A 19105-nucleotide genomic window follows, 5' to 3' on the forward strand; every position below is an offset into this window, starting at 1 on the left:
CGGCCCAGGGTGCCACATGGAGGCCCAGCGGGGGCAGTGGCAGTGTGGCGGGAGCGGGGACAATGTAGTGACAACGTGGCTCTCGCCACTACCCTCTGATCTCACACAGGCTGCGTGCATTCAAGTCTCGTCTCCTCGTTCTTTGGGCCCGCGGCCCCACAAGTCCGGCGGCAGCTGCCCAGCTCCGGGAGCACAATCTGCCCCACGTGCACAGGGCACCACGGAGCCCTCGCGAGCACAGAGCTGCCCAGGACGGTCCCGGGAGCAGAGGACGTCCTGGTCCTCTGTGCCCCCCGCCGCCGCAGACACCAACTCAGACTTCTGCACAGACGGGCCGGCTGCGACAAGAGGGCCGGCCAGAGGGGCCCGAGCCCCAGCACTGACGGCCTCCGCGACTACCTGCTGCTGGCAGACTGCAAAGGGCCCCGCAGAGCTGTCCTGCAGAGACTCCGCCTTCCGTCCTGTTTCTACCCTGTTCTATCCCGGTCCTCGTGGGCCCAGGGGGCGGTCACCAGGCACCCTGTGGAGCCAGCACGCTCGACCTGGGGTCGCGGGGGCGCTGGGCTGGCCCCTCCGGACCCTCAGCAGTTCATGGCGCCACCCAAGGAGGACAAACACCCAGAACCTAACGGGAAAGGAGAGGCTCGCGGGGTAAGTTCACATATCTGCTGCCTCAGTTCCGAGCACCAACCCATCAGGAAAGGATCACAGGGCCTCCGACATGAAGAGTCACCACCCTGTGACCCACAATACCGCCTCCGACGTCTACTGCAGGTTCCCTGGCCACGTGTCTAAGTGACGCGGCTCCCAGGGAGGTCCTGCCATCGGCCCACTTCCCACGCGAGGAGCCGTGGGTCCAGGAAAGCAACTCGAGTGGCATCCAGGGTCCAGGCCAGCGGAGGCACAGAGCCAGCCCCGGACCATGGGGACACAATGCAGAGCCAAGAAACGAAAGCTGCCTTTATTAGAACAGTGAACCTTCTCCAGTCTCTCAAACGAGATGAGAAGAAAATGGCCTTGGAAATGGTGCATCACATTTCCCTTTACGAGACGCCCTCCCCATGAAGAGAACTAACACCTCACTGCAGTCAGATCTATTAAGTCCCAGTTTTTACAAAACCTCAACGAACCAACCCTCTTTGGCCTAGGTGAGACTAAGAGGTGACGTTCTCCACAGCATTTGTCCTGAGTGAGAACGCAGCTCTCAGCCCCGACCTGGGGCCCAGCCCCTTCTCCGCAGCACTTGTGGACCGCTTTGCCCTGGCAGGAAGCAAAAATCTCTCGTGTCCGTTTCTCATGGTTCCTAACTTTTACAATTTCTATAACTTCAAAAGTATTTACGTGCGAAATACAAAGGAACTAACACAGGATGCTGCCGTGAGGCTCCCGTGCAGGTGTGGGGCCTCACCTGTGTGCGTCTTCACGTGGCAGTCGAGGGTGGACTTGACCGTGAAGCTCTTCCCACACTCGTCACATTTATACGGCTTCTCTCCGGTGTGGATCCGAACGTGCCTAACCGGAAAGCGTGTGCAAGTAAGTGTGCTGCATTTCAAACTCGGTACACGTTTACAAACAGCTTCATGGTTTTCAACTTATAAGTATCTACATAAATGAAAATCATGTGTTACTATGTGCTGAATAAGTTGGGCCAAACAAAACGTTTAAGCCTCACTTTATACAAAAAAAAACCATAAATAAATCCGAATGACAACAAAAAACCTCTGCAAGACCAAAGAAAGTAGGGCTGGCCTCCTTAACAATCAAAGAGCTCTCACAAATCAGCAGTAAGACAAAAACCCCCCCGTCAGGAAAGTGGGCCGCGCAGGGGCAGCGTAGAGAAGAAACGCACAGAGCCACAGCGGGGGAAAAGCCACAGAACGTACACCGAGCAAACCGAAGTGACAAGGCATCTGTCCTGCCTATCAGTCTGACCAGACCGTGCGGCCGGTGGTCTGGGAGCCGGCGTTCAGAGAGCGAGGACACTGATGGCTCGGCCCGCCTGGAGGCCGACACTCGCACAGGTGCCCACACGAGCCTGGCAACTACGCCGGAAATCCCACGGTCACTCGGAACCTGGCGACACATGTTTCGGGGTGCCCACGCAGAACACTCCGTATCCACAGCACCACGGAGACGAGACGGCGGGGAGGGGGGAGGCACTGCTGAAGACAGACGCCTCGGGCTCAGTGACACGCACGACTCAGAGACAAACGTCAGAGCTGAGTGTGACATGTGGACGCTTCTGAAGGGCGCTGGCCGTGGCTCCCTCTGGGGAGCAGTGGACCCCCCTGCAGCCTGCGGCCGGAGCTTTGCTCTGTTTCCCTGCACCGCGATGGTGGCCCGAGGCACGACGAGGAGGCTGGGCCTCTGAGGGTTATCAGACGCAAGACAGAACGAGACGAGTCACCGCGAGGCTGCCCCGCTCCCTGTCCTCGTCCCCCGTGACACCGACAGCATCGCACAGACCGAGGACCTTGCGGAGACTTGACACCTCCATCGCGTCACTCCGGCTACCCTCCCGCCCCCACAGGCCCACAGCCTCCCAGGCTGTCCCCGGCACCTCACCTCCACACGCACCCTGGCCCGGCGTGCCTCTCGTCCAGGATCCCACCTCGCCTCCCGCCGCTGACCTGACCCTGCCTGCCAGCTGTCCTGCGTTCCCCGTGGCCACACCGCCTGCTGGCCGGGCTGGACTCCTGCGTCCAGGGCAGCCGCTCCCGCCTCATGGCTCACCCACCACCCGCATCCTACACTCCATTGCTGCAGTCCTCAGACCTGGGGTCGCTCTGCGACCTCTTAAGTCTCCTCCTCCTGACTGGCCGAGGGATGCTGCCTGGCCCAGCTCTCTGGGCTCTGATTCCCGCTCCCGCCTCACTGTCACGGTCCCCCCCCCCACACACTACTCGTCCCCCTGGGGAGAAGTGTGCAGCCAGCAGTCACCTCCTGCACTCACCAGACAGGCACGTCCAACCCAGCAGCGAGCCGCCAGCCCGCCCGTGCTCACCTGCACTGCGCCCGCCTCCCGTGGAGCACCATAGACTGAGAGGAACAGGGACAGCTGCTCCGCCAGGGCCACCGTAAAAGCCTGACCTCCCCCTTGTAGGAAGTCGCCCCGCAACTGTCACCATTAGTTCTACCCCCAAAAAGCAAAGCTCGCGTGTCCCCTACTGTGGGCAGCGCCCTTGGACGCTCTGAGACAGGCGGCGCTTTGGCTCTTCCGGTCAGCGTGGTCCGGGCCCTTCCTCCCCCGCCACATGTCCTGGTTTCTACTTTGTCACCTTCTGCAAGACTCCACCTCACGTCAATCACTGACGTTTGGCCGGTCTGCCTCGTGCCACCTGCTGTCACTCGACTGGTCCCATGCGTGTGCCCTTGCCTCCCGCACAGACTCACAGCCCGGTGGGGCAGGAAGGGACCCACTGCCGCTCTGCGGCTTGCGAAGCCTGGCGCCTGTCTTCCTCAACGAGTCACCCCGCCCAGGTGCTTTACTAACACCACGCAGGTGAGGACGGGAGAGCTGGCCACGGCCTAGTGACCAAGCACGCTCAGCTGGTGGGCACAGAAGCAAGCACACGCAGCCTGCAGACCGGACGCAGCCCCCAGACCAGACGCAGCCCGATCGGCTATCCGAATGGGCGGAAAGGAAGCCTCGAAACTGGCACCAGCTTGAAGCTGCAACTCCAGGACACCGCCGCCACCTGGCCCAGCCTCCCCGATGACACGCCACCAGCAGGGGGGCCGGCGGCCAGCCTACCTGACCAGGTCGCTGGGCTTCTTGAAGCTCTTGGGGCAGTAGGAGCAGCAGTTGGCATACTTGGGCTCGGCCTCCAGCTCCGCCTGCCGGTCCTTCAGCTCGCTGACGCGGTCCTTCTCCGCGGCCGACTGCACCAGCACCTGCTCGGACACGGTGGCGCTGTCCCGCGGCTGCGTCCGCGCCAGCCGCGCCGTCTCCTCCTCGCTAAACGTGATGACCTCGGTGCGGGCCCGTCGAGAGGCGTCTCGCTCGGGGTTCTCCTCCTCCCCCTCCAGACACACGTCTAAGGGAAATGTGGGCAGGGGGTCGGATCCTAATAAAAAACCAGGTTCAACAAAACAGGGAAGTTAAAACAGACAGGTCTGCGAGGTAAGGACGAGCTCGCGGAGCTGTGTCTGAGACGGTCAGGGCCTTTTCCTGCCGCTGCTCTTTCTACGAGACGCTGGGCAGCCCCCGGCAGGGATGCAGCCCAGGGAAGGCTGGTGAGCCTCGGAGTCGTCACCGACGGCGGACGCCGGGACCGCTACGCACGGCTCTCAGCCGGCAGTGAGGTCTGAGGTGTCAGTGTCCACACCGGCCACCAGTGTTCATAAACACAGGCCTCTGTTTACGGACATGGGCAAGAACTGAATTACCGAACAAGAACGTCGGCGGCCCAGAAGAACGGACCAAGTCAATACATTAGCAAACAGCCCCCAGCTAAAAAGATGTAAAGGAAAAACATTTTTTACACGTCTGTGTTTACGTGTTCGGTCGGTAGAGTGCATGGATGTGTTTACATTGACCGAAAACAAGAGAGCGTTGCTATGAAACGTAGCGGAAAGTAAGCGTGGCTGGACGGAGTGGCCATCACGGCACAGATGGCTAAAGTGAAACACTAAACAGCGGAACGGACAGCGGCTAAAACCAAATGAGCGAATTAAAAAGTATCTGGATGATTTCTCTGATAAAAAGGGAAAAGGCAGAGACGGGAGGGTGGGAGCAGGCGGCCGGGAGGATGGCGGTGTGCGTGCAATTCCAGAACGGAATGAACTAAAATCCCACACTGCGTCCATAAGACTTTTAGAAAGATTGAGGGGCAGCAGATGACAGATGGCCTTGCAACACTGATAAATACGGAGATAACTGTATTAACAATCTGAAAGCAACCAAAACCACAATACAGCAAGTCAGTGAGGACAACGGGCAGCAAAACGAAGCATAGTGAGCAGAAGACAAAACGAGAGAGCAGTGTGAGGTCGAACGGGCCGCCACTGTCACGGCGAACGAGAAGGAACTACACCTCTGCTACGAGACTCCAGCTCTGGGTCAAAGTCACAGTTTTTACAAGAGGCTTTTCTTCATGGACCAGAGAGAGCACGTGTGGACTTTTTCTCAACGATCAAAGCAGGAACCCACGAGCTGTGCAGGTGTGTGGGGCACCGTGGGGAAGCCGCAGCAGAGGCCCCCACACCCACCTGGCAGCTCCGCTCACGGCAGCAGACGCCTCGATCACTGACGGGAAGGAGCACACGCACTAGGCTTACTGGTTACTTTCCCTGGCTGGTTACACCCTCCAAACTGTAGGATTTTAGAAATAATATGTGGATGGCCTGTATTTTTTTAATTTGTTGTAAGAAAAAGAATTATTTTCTTTTTCTAAAATAACACTAAGTCACATGACAATAAGAACATGGAAATAAACAAGAGGTTCGACTTTGAGAAGTGAACACACTGCAGTACACAGATGACACATTACAGAACTATACACGTAAAACCCGTATGACTTTATTAACCAACGTCATCCCAGTAAACTTAATAAACCTAAATTTTTTAACGGAAATCCAGATCCCGTCAGACTGAAAACTCGGCGCTGTCCGTCTGCCGGTGACAGGTCGGACACGTCAGGATCCGGAACCGCCTGCTGAGGGAAGGAGAGCAGCAGGGGCCCTGCCATGGAGAAGCTGGCTCTGCCACCTTGAGGCCGGTCAGGCATTTTTAAACACGTATTCCCCAAAATGCAAGAGGAGGTTACGCGGCATCGATGCAGCACAGCGCGTGGGGACAGCCGGGCCGTGAGGCCAGGTGGACACCTGTGGGGGGAGTGGCGCCGGCACGCCGACCGACCCCTCGGCACCGTGAGCGCTGCGTGCAGGCCCCAGGCCCACGCTGTCCGGCCGCAGACACGGTGTGAGACGCAGGCGCTGCCACGGCCCTGAGCGGGTGTGGGCCCGCGACGCGCGTCCAAAGCAGCACCCAGGGCTGTGCGCGGACGCCACGTGTGAGCACACACAACGAGCACACCCTCGGCCTCTGACGCCCCTCGTGGAACGCGCTCAACAGACATCAGAAGGGAGGTAAAAGGGGAGCACCAGGCAAGGCTCCCGGGCCGGCTGCACGCGCTGGGGCTGGGCACGCGGCGAGACCACACCGCGTTCCACGCCAACGAAACGAGACGCTGTGCGTGGGAGCACGCGACAGTCACGGCACCCCAGGGACGTGGCCGCTCCCATGAGGAGAACGGGAAGGGCCCACGTCCCTCGGGAGGGAACTGCGCAGGAAAGAGAACAGGACGCGTGCACTCCGCCCGTGTCTACTGACCAGAAACGCGCCTGCGGCAAACGGCAGGGAGGGACAGCTCGGGGCCTGCAGCGCCGTGTGAGCGACCGGGCCGATCTGCCCGTGGACAACCGAGACCTCTGGCGGCTCACGGGGACAGGAGCGGGGGCGGCCACCGGGATGGGGCTGACTTCCGGGCGCAGCGTCAGTGCGGGGATGGGATCGGGTTTTCACAGCAGAGGGGAAAACGGATTAAAGGGGATTTCTGTACTAATTTACACTAGTTCTCGTCCGGTCAACGAGCCTCGACGCGACAGACGGGGAGTAATACCTCCTCCTCCCTCTGCCTCTCCCGGCGATGGTGCGACCGAGGGGACCGCCTGGTGCCGCTTCATGTGCTTCTTGCAGTGCACCGTCGTCCGGAAGCCCTGCTCACAGAACGGGCACTTGTAGGGCTTCATGCTCGTATGCGTTGCCATGTGCCTGGTGAGGCTGCCGTTGGTCGTGAACGAAGCGTTGCAAACACTGCAGCTGAACGCCTTCACTCCTACGGCAAGAATCAAGACAAAACCATTCTGTTACCTTAACATCCTGAGAGGTCAAAGGAAACAGATGTTCGACAAGCCACAAAATTAAAACCTGCTTATTTGCTGCGGTCCCCTATTTTTACAAACCGGACACTGTAAGATCATGAAAACTGACACAGCATGCCTCACCACATGTGTGTGTGAGATGACAGGTTCCAGCAGACCCCTGAACAAATGCCGAGGCCCCTCCGACTGTCATGCTGAACCTGGCAACATGTCTGTGGAGTCTACACTGCAAGTGTGCTCTCAAATCCACCTATACACCTTCTCCTAGCAAGTGACAGGTCAGTTCCTAAGCAACAACCTGTAATGCCGCTAAACGAGCGGTCCCCAGGGCCCAGTGCTCCTGTGAGAATCTAAGGCCTGATGGTCTGAGGTGGAGCTGAGGCGGTGATGCTGATGCTCGCCCACTGCTCACCTCCTGCTGTGCGGCCTGGTTCCTGACAGGCCTTGGAACAGTACCAGTCCGTGGCCTGCGGGCTGGGCACCCCTGCTATAAATAGCTTTATTTTCAAGTGAAGTCTGCTACAAAACACCTTCTCTCCGCTGGCCCGATGACACAGCAGCCAGCTGAGAAGGGTATTTTCCTCCAACCTCTACCTTTTCTTCACACAGTGGCCACCCTGACTTTCTGAATGAAATGCCGATCAAACTGCTGATCCCTGTAGAAGTCGCACACAGCCCTCTGCCAAGGCCAACGCTGCCTCTCGGGCCGGGCCTTCGAAGCACCACAAGACCTGCTCTCACCTGTTAGACCCGTCCCCAAACACCAGCTTATGGACTAGTCCATACAGCCCTTCCTCGTCTCGTTTGTATGCTTTTAAGCAGGACACCTTTATTTTCAAATAAAGCCTTATATAAAATATATATCAATATCAGATAATATTAACATGTTTATAATATATATGTATGTTAAATAAACGTATTTAACAGATAAAAGTGACATTTAAAATTAACTGCAAGTTACATATCTGATAAATATGTTAAAGAACTCTTACAAATAAATATAATCTGATTCTAAAATGCCATTGGGTTAGAATAGACTCTTCTCCATAAGCCCAGGAAAAGACAGTCGGCATCACTGCTCATTAGAGAAACACCAATCAAATCAACGACTAGATACCACTAGACACTCATAAGGACGGTCCCGATAGACGAGGGTAACCACTGACAAGACTCTGAAATCGGAACCTTCATACACTGCTGGACAAGTAAAAATGATGCGGCCACTCTGGAAAATAGTTTAGTAAACTCCAAAGTTCCAACAGCGTTATTGTAGGACCAAGCAAGCCCACCCAAAACAGAAATGAAGGCACACATCAGCACGCAAACACGTGCACATGTTCGTAGCGGGTTATCCTAAGAGCCCACTAATGGAAGGGACGCAAGTGTCCAACGACTGAATGGCCGAGGAAGTGTGGCCTGTGCACGTGGCAGGCACCACCGGGCTGTAAAATCGGCGGCGTGCTGGCCCGCGCTACAGCGTGGAGGAATCCTGAACAGCCAGCGACAAAGGCCACAAGTGTGAGAGTCCAGAACAGGCCCACCCTCAGAGACAGAGGGCAGGTCAGGGGCGCCTGGGGCTGGGGCACCAGGGGAAATGGGGGAGGGGCGCTGACAGGCTCGGAGCTCCTCCGGGATGACGGCCGCAGGACCCCGTGCGAGTGGACGAGGAATGACCTGTGTGTGTCTTCTCGTGGGACTTGAGGACGCCGGAGGAGACGAAGCCGCGCCCGCAGAGCCTGCACTTGTAGGGCTTCTCCCCGGTGTGCGACCGCACGTGCTGCTTCAGGTGGCTGGACTTCTTAAAGCCCTTATTGCAATAGTCACACCTGTCAACACAGCAGGAAGGGCACAGACCACGTGAATGCACAGCACGACTGCAGCAGCGACATCTGAGGACGGAAGGAAAGCAGCCTTCACCCACAATCATTCGACAATCGGGCAGGGCTGTTCCAGAAACAAGAACAGTCATGTGCTGTACGACATTCAAAAGATGAGAACGTTAGCGATAATAATCAGTTACATCAATTCTGCTCAGAGCACTTGTAGTGTTAAAGACACTCCATTATTTCAAAACTAGTTAATCTTATAATAATTTCCCAGCAGGCATAACATTTGATTAGCTAGAAACTTTCTTTAAACACAAGAACCACGATTTTTAAGTGCTACTTTCTCTGCTAAGTCGGTAAGATACCGTGAAACCTTTCTTTAGGGTCAGAATCCCTCCTGAGTCTAGACTCTTGGAAATGCCAACCCATATTCTCTTTTGGTTTATAAAATATTTCACAAAACAGATTTTACTGGCGCTATTTTAAATCTATGAGTAAGCGGTATTGTTTTTCCCTCAATTGTTACAAAATATATTAAAATTATTTTAAAGATAAAAATAATTACAAATTTCAAAATTCCTATTCACATATTAAAACTTGTTTAAAGGTTAAGAAAGCTTATTCCATCACATTTCCCCATTTTTCCCATTCCGTATCTGACCTGCGGCAGGAAGTGGGTGAGGCCCAAGCTAGAACCCCGGTCCAAGCCCACACGGCCCGGACGGAGTGGGCGCTCCTCGGTGTCCGAAACGTGGACACACTTTGGGGTCTCACTCTAACGTGCAGGTGGGCTTTGCGGGGATCGCTACTCGTACAGAGAAGCAAGCGAAAGCCCCACCAGTGGGCTGTCGAGAGACAGCTCTGCAAATGAAATCGGGCTTGATTCTGGCCCACACGTCAGTGAAGAAAACCTATTTGCAGAACTGAGTTCCACTACGACATTCGATATTTGCTGAGAAAGGTTCTCCAATTAGGAGAACAAACGTTTCGAAATGGTCACAGGTGTTAACTGGCCAGCCCGAGCAGAGCGGCGCTGGCAGTGCCGGGAGCAACCGCCACCATCGGCGACGGGCCTGAAGGCTGAGCTCCCCTCACCTCCGGCCACCTGCCCACGAGGACCACACTCCGTCCACACAGCAACGGGACCTGTCTGCCCATAGAACGTGGCTTCCTCGCTCCCCAGGGACCACCCTGCTTACTCTGCTGACCACGAAGTTACTCTCCCACACAGTCCCGTGGCAGCCCTGACCAGGCGCTCAGGCGGCAAGCGCAGGGCGGACGACTTCCCGCCAGGAGGCGTGGTTGCCAAAGGGGACCGAGCTCCTGGACAGGGCGCTGCTGAAGCCAGTTTGCCGGGGCCCACTTTTACCATATTCATGGGACAAAAAGTAACTGTGCTCTAATGAGCCCTATTGTTTTGTTAAATGGCTCTGGAAAAAATTACTAAAGTTTAACAAAGTATTTTAAATAAATAATAAAATTTTAAAAATATTATAAATCCAAGACTCTCTCTGTAAAGATAACATTCTTTAATTTTTTTACTACATACTTAACTGTATAAAAATACACGTTTTATTTAGTGTAAACGGCTGTGTCAAGCACAGCCTGGGGCAGGAGCCTCATCTGTTCTTCTCACCAGGGGACTCCAAACCTCCAGAGCAGCGTGGTCCACGGAAGGTGCTAGTGCACACTGCCCAGGGTGGGGGGTGAGGGGGTTGGGGAGGAGGGAAGGGGAGATGGAGGATGGAGGAAGGAGGGAAGGAGATAGAGAGATGAAAAGGATGGGAGGGGAGGGAGGGAGAGAAGGAGGGAGGGGAGGAAGAGGGAGGATTGGAAGGATGAATGGGGGGATAAAGGGAGGATGAAGGGAGGAAGGGAGGGGATGGAGAGAGGGATGGGTGGTGGACGGGATAAATGGATGGACAGTGAATGAGTGGATGAATGAGTTTAAAAACTGTTGCTGCAATCATGTTGTACCCTGGCACACGAGTTGATTTATATCAAGCATAGACGAGCCTTGGACAAAAAGGCACGACATAAACTTAAGTCATTTCTGAAAACGTAACCATGGCTCATCGTGGCGATGGGAAGTGACAACAGAGCAGTCCCGTGTACAGGCCGAGGGCTGCTGTGAGGATCTCGGCGGTCACCCCGCCCATTAGCTGCGGAAATGTCAGCAAGTTAATCTTTTTTGTCTCCGACCCTTTATTCATAAAAAGGGGGATGCTAACGGAACCGATTTCCCGTTTCTTGAGAAAGTTACGCAGCGAAGTCCCTGGCCAGGGAAGGCGCACCAGGCTGGCAGCAGCCGTGAGCCAGTGCTCGTCAAGCGGCCTGCGCCGGTGTCTACCTGTAAGAACGCCTGCTCTGGTCTTGGCTGTCCTCCAGGAACTGGGGACGTTGCGTCTGCAGGTCCAGTTCCTCTTGGGATGACTCCTGAATCAGAGGAGCTGTCTGAAATATAACAGAAGCATAAAGCCGACCACCTGAGTACCTGTAAATAAATATGGAACAACTAACAACCGGGAACGCTTACAAATGTGGACTTAAGAGGGAGAGCCCAGGTAGCTCACTGCAGTCACTTGGGCCCAGTAAACAACGTTTACAGTGGTTTTATTAAATAAGTGCTTATTTTATTTCCTACTGACTGACTTTAACACAAGGCTTAACCGGACACGAAACAGATCTTTCCATATTCTTTTACACATCTTAAGAAGAGGTAACTCTGCCATCTGTTCTGCTCCTACTGGGGGTGAATAAGTCCTACTTCCTGAAAACATGGAGTCGCCCTGCTTGTCACAGAAGCACGCGGGGAGGACGCGTGTTCTTGTGCTGGGAGCAGCAGCGTGCCCAGGAGAGCGTCTCACAGCCCCGGGCCCGCCAGGGACAAAGCCACCAACAGTGCCTGTTAAAGCGCAAGATCTGATAGGACAATCATTGTCATAACTACTGAAAATTTCCAAAAATCAAAAAACCAAACCTTAAATGTCTTTGAGTTGACTAAGAAGAAACTTTGTTGCGCATTTAAATATTTATTTATAATATGTCAGCATTCATTATATTTTCACGTTAATGCACTTTTAATAAGATTCCACACGTAAAATGTTTGGTTTTGTGACTAAAGCAACATGACATCGTTCAGATGTTTTCACACGACACTGCTGACCGACCTGATGTTTAAACCTCAAAGGTACGCCACGTCGTGGCAACGACGTCCTTAAGTAAAATTAAAACGTTTTTAGGGGAAACGAAAACCCCGTGTGCCGAACACTGAAGTTTTCACAGGTGACGCAATAACCGTAAAGTTATGAGAAGTCAGCAAGGCCCCTCCCGTGGGCAAGTCCTGAGCAATGACAGTCAGGCATGGGCGTCTAAGGGCTAGTGCCACCCGTAAACACCCACCACGTCCACCGGCTCGGAGCTGGCAACCGGCAGCAGGCTCTGCTGGTGGAAGCTGGTGGACAGGGCTTGCGACTCCAGGCTGCTAGAATCTTGTAGCTGCTGGACAGGTGGAAACTGAGTCTGCTGGTTGTAAGTATCTGTCACTGAAAAACCTGAACCGAATTGGAGAATATGAGTGTGACCAAAAATATTACAGTTACACACACACACACACACACACACACACACACACACACACAGAGTTGTAAAGAAAGAAGTTTAAAGAGAGCTCCGTTTTCTGACTTAGAATCGGGGTCCATCCGCGTCGGCAGGCTCTGCACAAGTCTGCTCACAGCAGGAGGCCGCGCTCGGCGCACGTCCTCGTAGTGTGGCCTGCGGGCCAGCACACACGCCGGTCCCGAGTCCCTGTTTCCACTCGGCCGGAAAGCATGCATAGAACGGCCGTTAAAGTTGCCTTCCAGAAAATGTGAGCACAGCAAAAAACAGCGCACGTGCACGCGCACACACACGACGCATGCAAAACGTCACTCGGATGGGACCCGTAACCCAGGGGACCTGCTAGCAGCACCTGAGGTGCAGCCAGGACGACCCACCCGGGAGCCGACACTGACCCTGTGACAAGCCGGCCGGGCCGAAGGGCTGCTGCGCGGGCGCCTGCTCGTCAAACTGGCCCATGTGCTCCTGCAGCGCGTGCCTTGGGGCCCCGAACCTGTCTGGAGACAAGAGCGCAGAGAGGGGATCCCCGAGTCGAGAGGCTTCTTCCCACTGCCTGTCGGCCCAGCAGGACACCTCGAGGAGTGTGACAGTCGGTCTCCTCGTCTCGAAAGGACAGCAGGAAGGCGATTTTCACAGACGCGAACCTGGTTAAGGCATTATCTCTGTACTTCCAGAATAACTCCGTTTACCCTCAAACTCGGACAACATTCTTCTACAAAGCGATGTCTGAACACAGTGGCACCCAACCCACTGAGCCTTTTGGAGGTGGTGCTCCAGGCAACAGGCCACCGTTTGTCGTGCGAAGGCCTGTCCACAGACTAACAACACACTGGGGCATCCGCGAACGACACAGTAAACGGCCGGCGATCGGCATGCTGCCCGTACTGACGAGAGACGCTGTGCCAGATGCAAATTAACTAGGTCGCCAAGCTCCCCGCCTGCAGCTGAGCTGACATTTTTGTAGCAAGATGCCGCTGACGAAGGAAGCGAGGCCTTGGGGCGGGAGCCTGGGCTCGGCGCACACCGGTAACCGTTTGCAGGCCTGCAGCAGCCTGTACGCCTGGCTCCGAGTGCGCTGTGACAGACAGCAGTGGTCGCACCAAGAACGAGAGACGTTCTCAGCGCACTAAGTGATAACAGCAGGTTCCAGAAACCATGTATGTGGACAGTCCTATCTCTATGTATACTACCACACACCGAAGTCTCCCTCTCGCACGTGAACCAGCCACTGTGACTGACGGTCAGAGGCGGAGGCACAGTGCGAGCCGGAGCGAGTGTGAAGGGCCTTGTGCAAGTTGAAGCTCCTGAAGTACGCACCTTCGTCTGCTTCCAGAGGCGGGTCTGCCAGCTGCTGACCAAGCCCCGTGTCCTCGGGGCCCACGACGTGCTGCGGCTCCAGCTCCAGCATAGCTTCGGGGTTTGCGGCGACGGCCTCCGCGGTCTGCGGCAGCCCGTGGCCCTCGATGTCCACCTGCACCTGGGCCGACACCTGCACGCTCTGCTGGTCCACGGCGCCGTCATCTATGGGGGCCGCCGGCCGGTGCTGCTGGAGCTGCTGAGCAAGCTCGTATCTTCAAAACAATCAGTGACAATTCATAAAGTGAGACGCCATCGCCCTTACTCGCACAGACTGCCACTGTGCACGATGTAATTCTTTAATTAAATCATAACATTATTACTATAGAATGACAATAAATTAAGTGACGGACTTAAGTTTTTTTTTCATTTTGATTTCGCGATGAAAATCTAGTTGAAAACTAAACACTATTAATGATTCTGAAGGAAACGAGCTGCCTCAGTGCTTTCACGGGTCACGGGGACACACAGGCAGCACAGGAAGATGAAGCGCGACGTACGTCAGAGTCCTTAAGTTAAAAAAAATAAATGCGCGCAGTATGTTCTCACCGAGATCAACAATTCCTCGTTCAAAAAAAAAAAAAAGAACCATGAATTCAGCGACCCATTGAAGGACTTAAACAAACAGCTCAGGCCAACAGGCCGCACAGCATCTGAGGCGTGGACGACCGGTCCCCACGCGCCACAGCGTCCATGCACCTCCCCGCCACCCCGCGGGTGGACCGCGAGGCCCGTGTCCGGTCAGTTTGCATGGTGGTCCTCTCCCCCGACTTGAACCGCCGCGACCCTTTGCATCTGTTTTTAACCAAGTGCATGTTAAGGGCTCCAAACACCGGACGAGCGGGGGGACCCCAGAGCTGCCCCGCCTGGCACATAGGGTCAGTCTGAGAAGCCCCAGCTCTGCGATACACAGACCTCCTGGTCGTTAGACTGTCACCTCAGAGTCACAAGTCACCTCCTAAAGTAACCGGGCGCCCGTCCCTGACCGCGACAAGTGGTGGCCAATGCAACACTGCACCACACAGAGGGGACCCAGCCAAAAGCAGCGAACTGCCTCCCAGAGTCAGACCACCTGCCACTCGCTGCACAAACAGGGCCTGACCCCGCCACGACCACGAAGCCTGCACTGTCAAGGCCTGGCATCATGACGGAGAAGGATGGCACGGACCGTGGCGCCAAGCGAGACGGTGCCGAGTCCCACGCCCAGCACGGGACTGCTCTCGGGTACCTCCCCCAGCGAGCAGGGACACAGCACCCCGAGCATCTGTGCGCCCAAGACGTCCCTAGCTCCCGAATGCACACGAGGTGCGTAACCCTCCACGAAACACAGTGAAGGGACACTGGACACAGAGCGGGGACACCGCCAGCACCCTTCCCGAGACGGCTCCACAGCGGTACACTTCTGGGCCAGGGAGTCGCCTGTGCCCAAGCCCAGGAGTCGGCTCTACCAAGTGTGCCCAGGCACCAGGAGGGTGCCACCAAGACAGCTGTTCCTCACGGTGACCTCACTCTAACAGCTGGGGCTTCGTCTGGGAGGTGGATCCGGGCAGACACCTGGGTTAAAGTGCCGTCCGAAGACAAATGTTCCCGGGCAGAGGTGTCACACTCTTTAGGGTAGACCCAGGGACTCTAATTTTCAACGTCTCTGAGGACGGGTCACCCTACTGTCCCGCAGGCTTGCCTCACAACACACAGCTCTGCGGCTTCAGAGAGCTCCCCGCTGCATGAGCTCCAGATGGCATCAGAAATGCGTGTCTGCCAGGCTGTGTAGGGACGAGGGCCCTCTAGTCAAGGAAAAGTGTCCGTCGGTCTTAACAGTGGATTTCTGTGACAGCTCAAATGTACGCTCTTTTCACGTGGGCTACAGAGAATAACCACCGTCCGGACACACTAGTGACATGTCTAGAAACCACAGGGTCGACTTTCTTTCTTGAAATCTTCACCACCCGATGATACTGCACACCGTCCAGCACTTCACCTGTTGTTGACTATCGGTTTCAAAAGAGAGCCCACAAAACATCCGGCCCCCAGAGACCACTGCAGTGTCACATCCAAAATAAAAACAAAAACAAAGAGTCAGCGGTTCTCGGCAGGTCCTTGGACACGGCACCCAGGTTTCTTCAGCCCGCACACCTCGAGCCAGAAGGAATCAAACAGGAAGCAGAGACGGCCGTCTCCTGAGAACGCCACCCCCCACCCGCCACGTGGGCGTCATAGGCCTACCTACTGCCCAGTGGCCGTCAGGACGGCTCCTACCTGTGGGTTTTCATGTGCTTTCTGCAGCTCAGCGAGGTCTTAAATGTCTTCTGGCAGTAGGGACACATGTAGGGACGGAGGTCATTGTGGGTGCCCATGTGCCGCCGCAGGCTCCCGCCAGTGGTGAAAGCCCCATTACAGACCAGACACTTGAACGACTTGAGGCCGGTGTGCGTTCGGACGTGTGCCTTGAGCACTCCTGCGGATACGAAGCCTCGTCCACACTGAGAACATTTGAAAGGCTTCTCGCCTGTGTGCGACCTGAAAAGAACAAACGCTTTAATGCAGGAGCAGCTTCGGGCTCTGTCACCATCTTCCAATTCAGAATGCACGCTCGTGCGTCGCTGCCACGGCCACTAAGCTAGAAAGCAGAGACGCGGCTCTCCACACGGTACCGACGAGACCACTGAGACGCACGGTGCCCGAGTGACCCGCCTGGAGTCACAGAGCCGCGAGGCAGCCGAGGCGGGGCCGAGCCCCTGGCTTCTCCACGTCCTACCCTGTCTCATGGCATGGCGCCGTCCCTCACGGTCAAGCGTCTACTTCCTCTTTCCACTGTCGCCAGCACCAAGAATTAACCTAAACCCTGATAAACAGACCTGAAAAACTGTTAGAGGACATAACTCCAACGAAACAAACCAAATACTTCTTTGCTACGTCCTAGAAATTGCAAATACTGAATTATAACAGATAGGAGTGCAAATAAAATTCGGTGCCAATTTCTGGGTAAAATATTTGAGTCAAGATACTAAAGAATAAAAATAAAAGTTAACAATAAATACTTTGGGAGTCAGAGATGACACTTTAAATACCGAAGGCTAACTCTACCACCCGCTAGAGCTCCACAGCCATCAGATGAGCGATCACTGTACCTGCACTAGACCCCACACCTGCGTGCCTGCAGCCTTACCTGATGTGCTGTTTCAGGTGGCAAGACTTTTTGTACGCGCGGTGACAGTAAAAGCACTTGTAGGGTCTGTCTGCTTCGTTCACAAGATTGCTATTAAAGTAGCTCTGAAGAAACTGGTTCCTTGGAATGGGCTGGATGAGGCCTACAAACCGGAATAAAAGCAGGAATAATTCACCGTCAGTGCCGCTGAGAAGGTGAGTGTCAAAAGGCACTGTCGCACGCGGAGAATGAAAATTCTGAGGAGCTGAAGTACAGATTCCAATGTGGCAACTAGATGCTGTTTCAAGTGCGCTGAGAACGGGCTCTTAGAGAACACCTGTTTCCCACACTTATAAAGTTGATACGGTTTTCTCAACATGAGGAATACCTACATAGTCAGTTACTTCCCTTGGTTCTAGAACCAATTTTTAACGGATTTGTACATTTACTTTTTCTATGAGGATTTGTTGGCATGGAATTTACTTTATCCAAAATTTAGGTTAACTGGGATTTCGAGTCTCGTACTGAGTCCGTATGGAGACTGTATACCAGGCCCCATAATAAACTAAAAACAGAAACAACTCCAGTGTGACCTTTCTATCCAAGAAAGTGTTTCCACAGAAACTGTATTAAAGGGATATCTGCAAATAGCAAAGTTATTAACTTAAACAACTTAAATAACTTGAATGATTCAGGTTTTACGTGTAAGTTTCAATAAATAAAGAATTGTTAGGCTGGCCATGGAGCAAACACGTCTTGACCAAGCGACCGAGCTGCCCATGCGATCCGGACAGCTGTGCAGGCGGAGCGTCCGGATGACTTGGCATTTGCCTGGAACGTCACGGAGACCGTGTCCATCCACCCTGGCGGATCCCCCCACCCCGGGACAATGCAGTCACCTGTCAAGAGTCGGGACCCGCCTACATTCTGCCACTGGAGCTGTGCCGCTTGCACTTCCGTGCAGAAGACTACTAGCGGGCACCATTTCCCTGACTTCTCTGACAGTCCAGGCTGGAGCCAAGTCTCTGCCTAAAGCGACGTTGTCCTCCGCAGAAGCACCATTCTCCCGGGCCGGGCCAGGGGCGGGCGTTTCGGAACCTCTGAGAAGCCGCTTCCCCACCCCTCGACCCTCCCATGTGCCAGTCCTGGGGACCGCGGCTCTCCAACGTCTCCTACACTTGCTCCCTAAATCCTATTTCCACGGCCACCGACCTCCAACGAGGGAGGGAAAACTGCCGAGGTGGCGAGAACGCGACAGCTCTGCGAAGTCGCGCTCCTGCGGGGGGCTGAAGGCAGCCGGCCAACCGGCCCTTCCTGCTGCTCGCTTCGGAAGCGCGCTCATCTTCCAAAGAGAACCACAGCGCTCCCTGTGACGCGTGTGTGAGCCACGCAGCACACACCCCGAGTCCGCCCGCCGCCTGCCTGACACCGTACTGAATCTGATGGAGACAGTGACGTGGCGGAGCTCAGAGCGCACGGCGTGGAAGGGGCGGTCCGGAACCCGCGCTCTCTCCCGCGTGGCTCTGTGACAGGCACCTGGGCGCCGCCAGCCCCCAGTGACTGTCCCGCTCTGCCTCCTCGTATCACCCACAGAAAAGCGCTGGGCTAAAGCAGGCTGTGGCCCTGACAGCAACCGGCTCAAAGGCCCACAGCGGCCCGTCCCAGGAACCCAGGCACGGCCGCCCAGCCGGCTCGCGGGCACTGCATCTGCGTCTCCCCCGCCCGCCCGTGCGAGCAGCGTCCCCACGTCCCTCCGCGTCCTCGCACGCTCACTGTTCCTGAACAACGCGCCCTCACATCGCCGCTCGGCGACTCACTTCTGTTTCAGACCTGTCACTGCTTGATCTCTCGTCTCCTCCGCCCACCCCGCTGGTACAGCTTCTTGAGACTGGGAACTGTCCCCCGGTCACAGACAGGCCTGAGCCAGCACAGCACCTGCCAAGCAGGACACGCAAGTATGACGGAATAAATGAATGACCTGCTCTCAGTGTCTGGAACACCAGGGATGAAGGTGTCTGGAACCCGGGCTCACGGACACCCTGCAGTGGACATCGCTGAGCCTGGGGAGTCACACGACATTCTCTGACGAGAACAGACACTGAACGTGAAGACTCTCCAAAATGGCAACTAAAAGAGTGATGATTCTGAGCTTCTGAAACCAAAACGGGAAGGCTCACTGCAGAGGCCCCGGTGACGCACCACGGCAACGTTGGCAGTTCAGTTACTTGACTGCTTGACATTTTATGCAAATAGGTTCAACAATGGTTAACATAAA

The 19105-nt window shown here is 55.3% G+C and overlaps 1 protein-coding gene across 1 annotated transcript in view; it reads right to left on the minus strand.

The window, feature by feature from the left end:
- ZNF236 (zinc finger protein 236) overlaps nucleotides 1–19105 on the minus strand; it is an 80367-nt gene that overhangs the window by 13493 nt on the left and 47769 nt on the right. Inside the window, exons 12-21 of the mRNA XM_039839483.1 lie at nucleotides 16852–16993; nucleotides 15942–16202; nucleotides 13647–13900; nucleotides 12725–12826; nucleotides 12114–12265; nucleotides 11062–11165; nucleotides 8560–8711; nucleotides 6624–6839; nucleotides 3755–4037; nucleotides 1409–1512 (exon numbers count right to left, since the gene is read on the minus strand). Of these exons, the coding sequence (XP_039695417.1) occupies nucleotides 1409–1512; nucleotides 3755–4037; nucleotides 6624–6839; nucleotides 8560–8711; nucleotides 11062–11165; nucleotides 12114–12265; nucleotides 12725–12826; nucleotides 13647–13900; nucleotides 15942–16202; nucleotides 16852–16993 (1770 nt within the window). The remainder of the gene's footprint in view (nucleotides 1–1408; nucleotides 1513–3754; nucleotides 4038–6623; nucleotides 6840–8559; nucleotides 8712–11061; nucleotides 11166–12113; nucleotides 12266–12724; nucleotides 12827–13646; nucleotides 13901–15941; nucleotides 16203–16851; nucleotides 16994–19105) is intronic.

This window comes from Pteropus medius, unplaced genomic scaffold (genome assembly GCF_902729225.1).
Source record: "Pteropus medius unplaced genomic scaffold, Ma_sr-lr_union100, whole genome shotgun sequence".
Lineage (NCBI taxonomy): Eukaryota > Metazoa > Chordata > Mammalia > Chiroptera > Pteropodidae > Pteropus > Pteropus medius.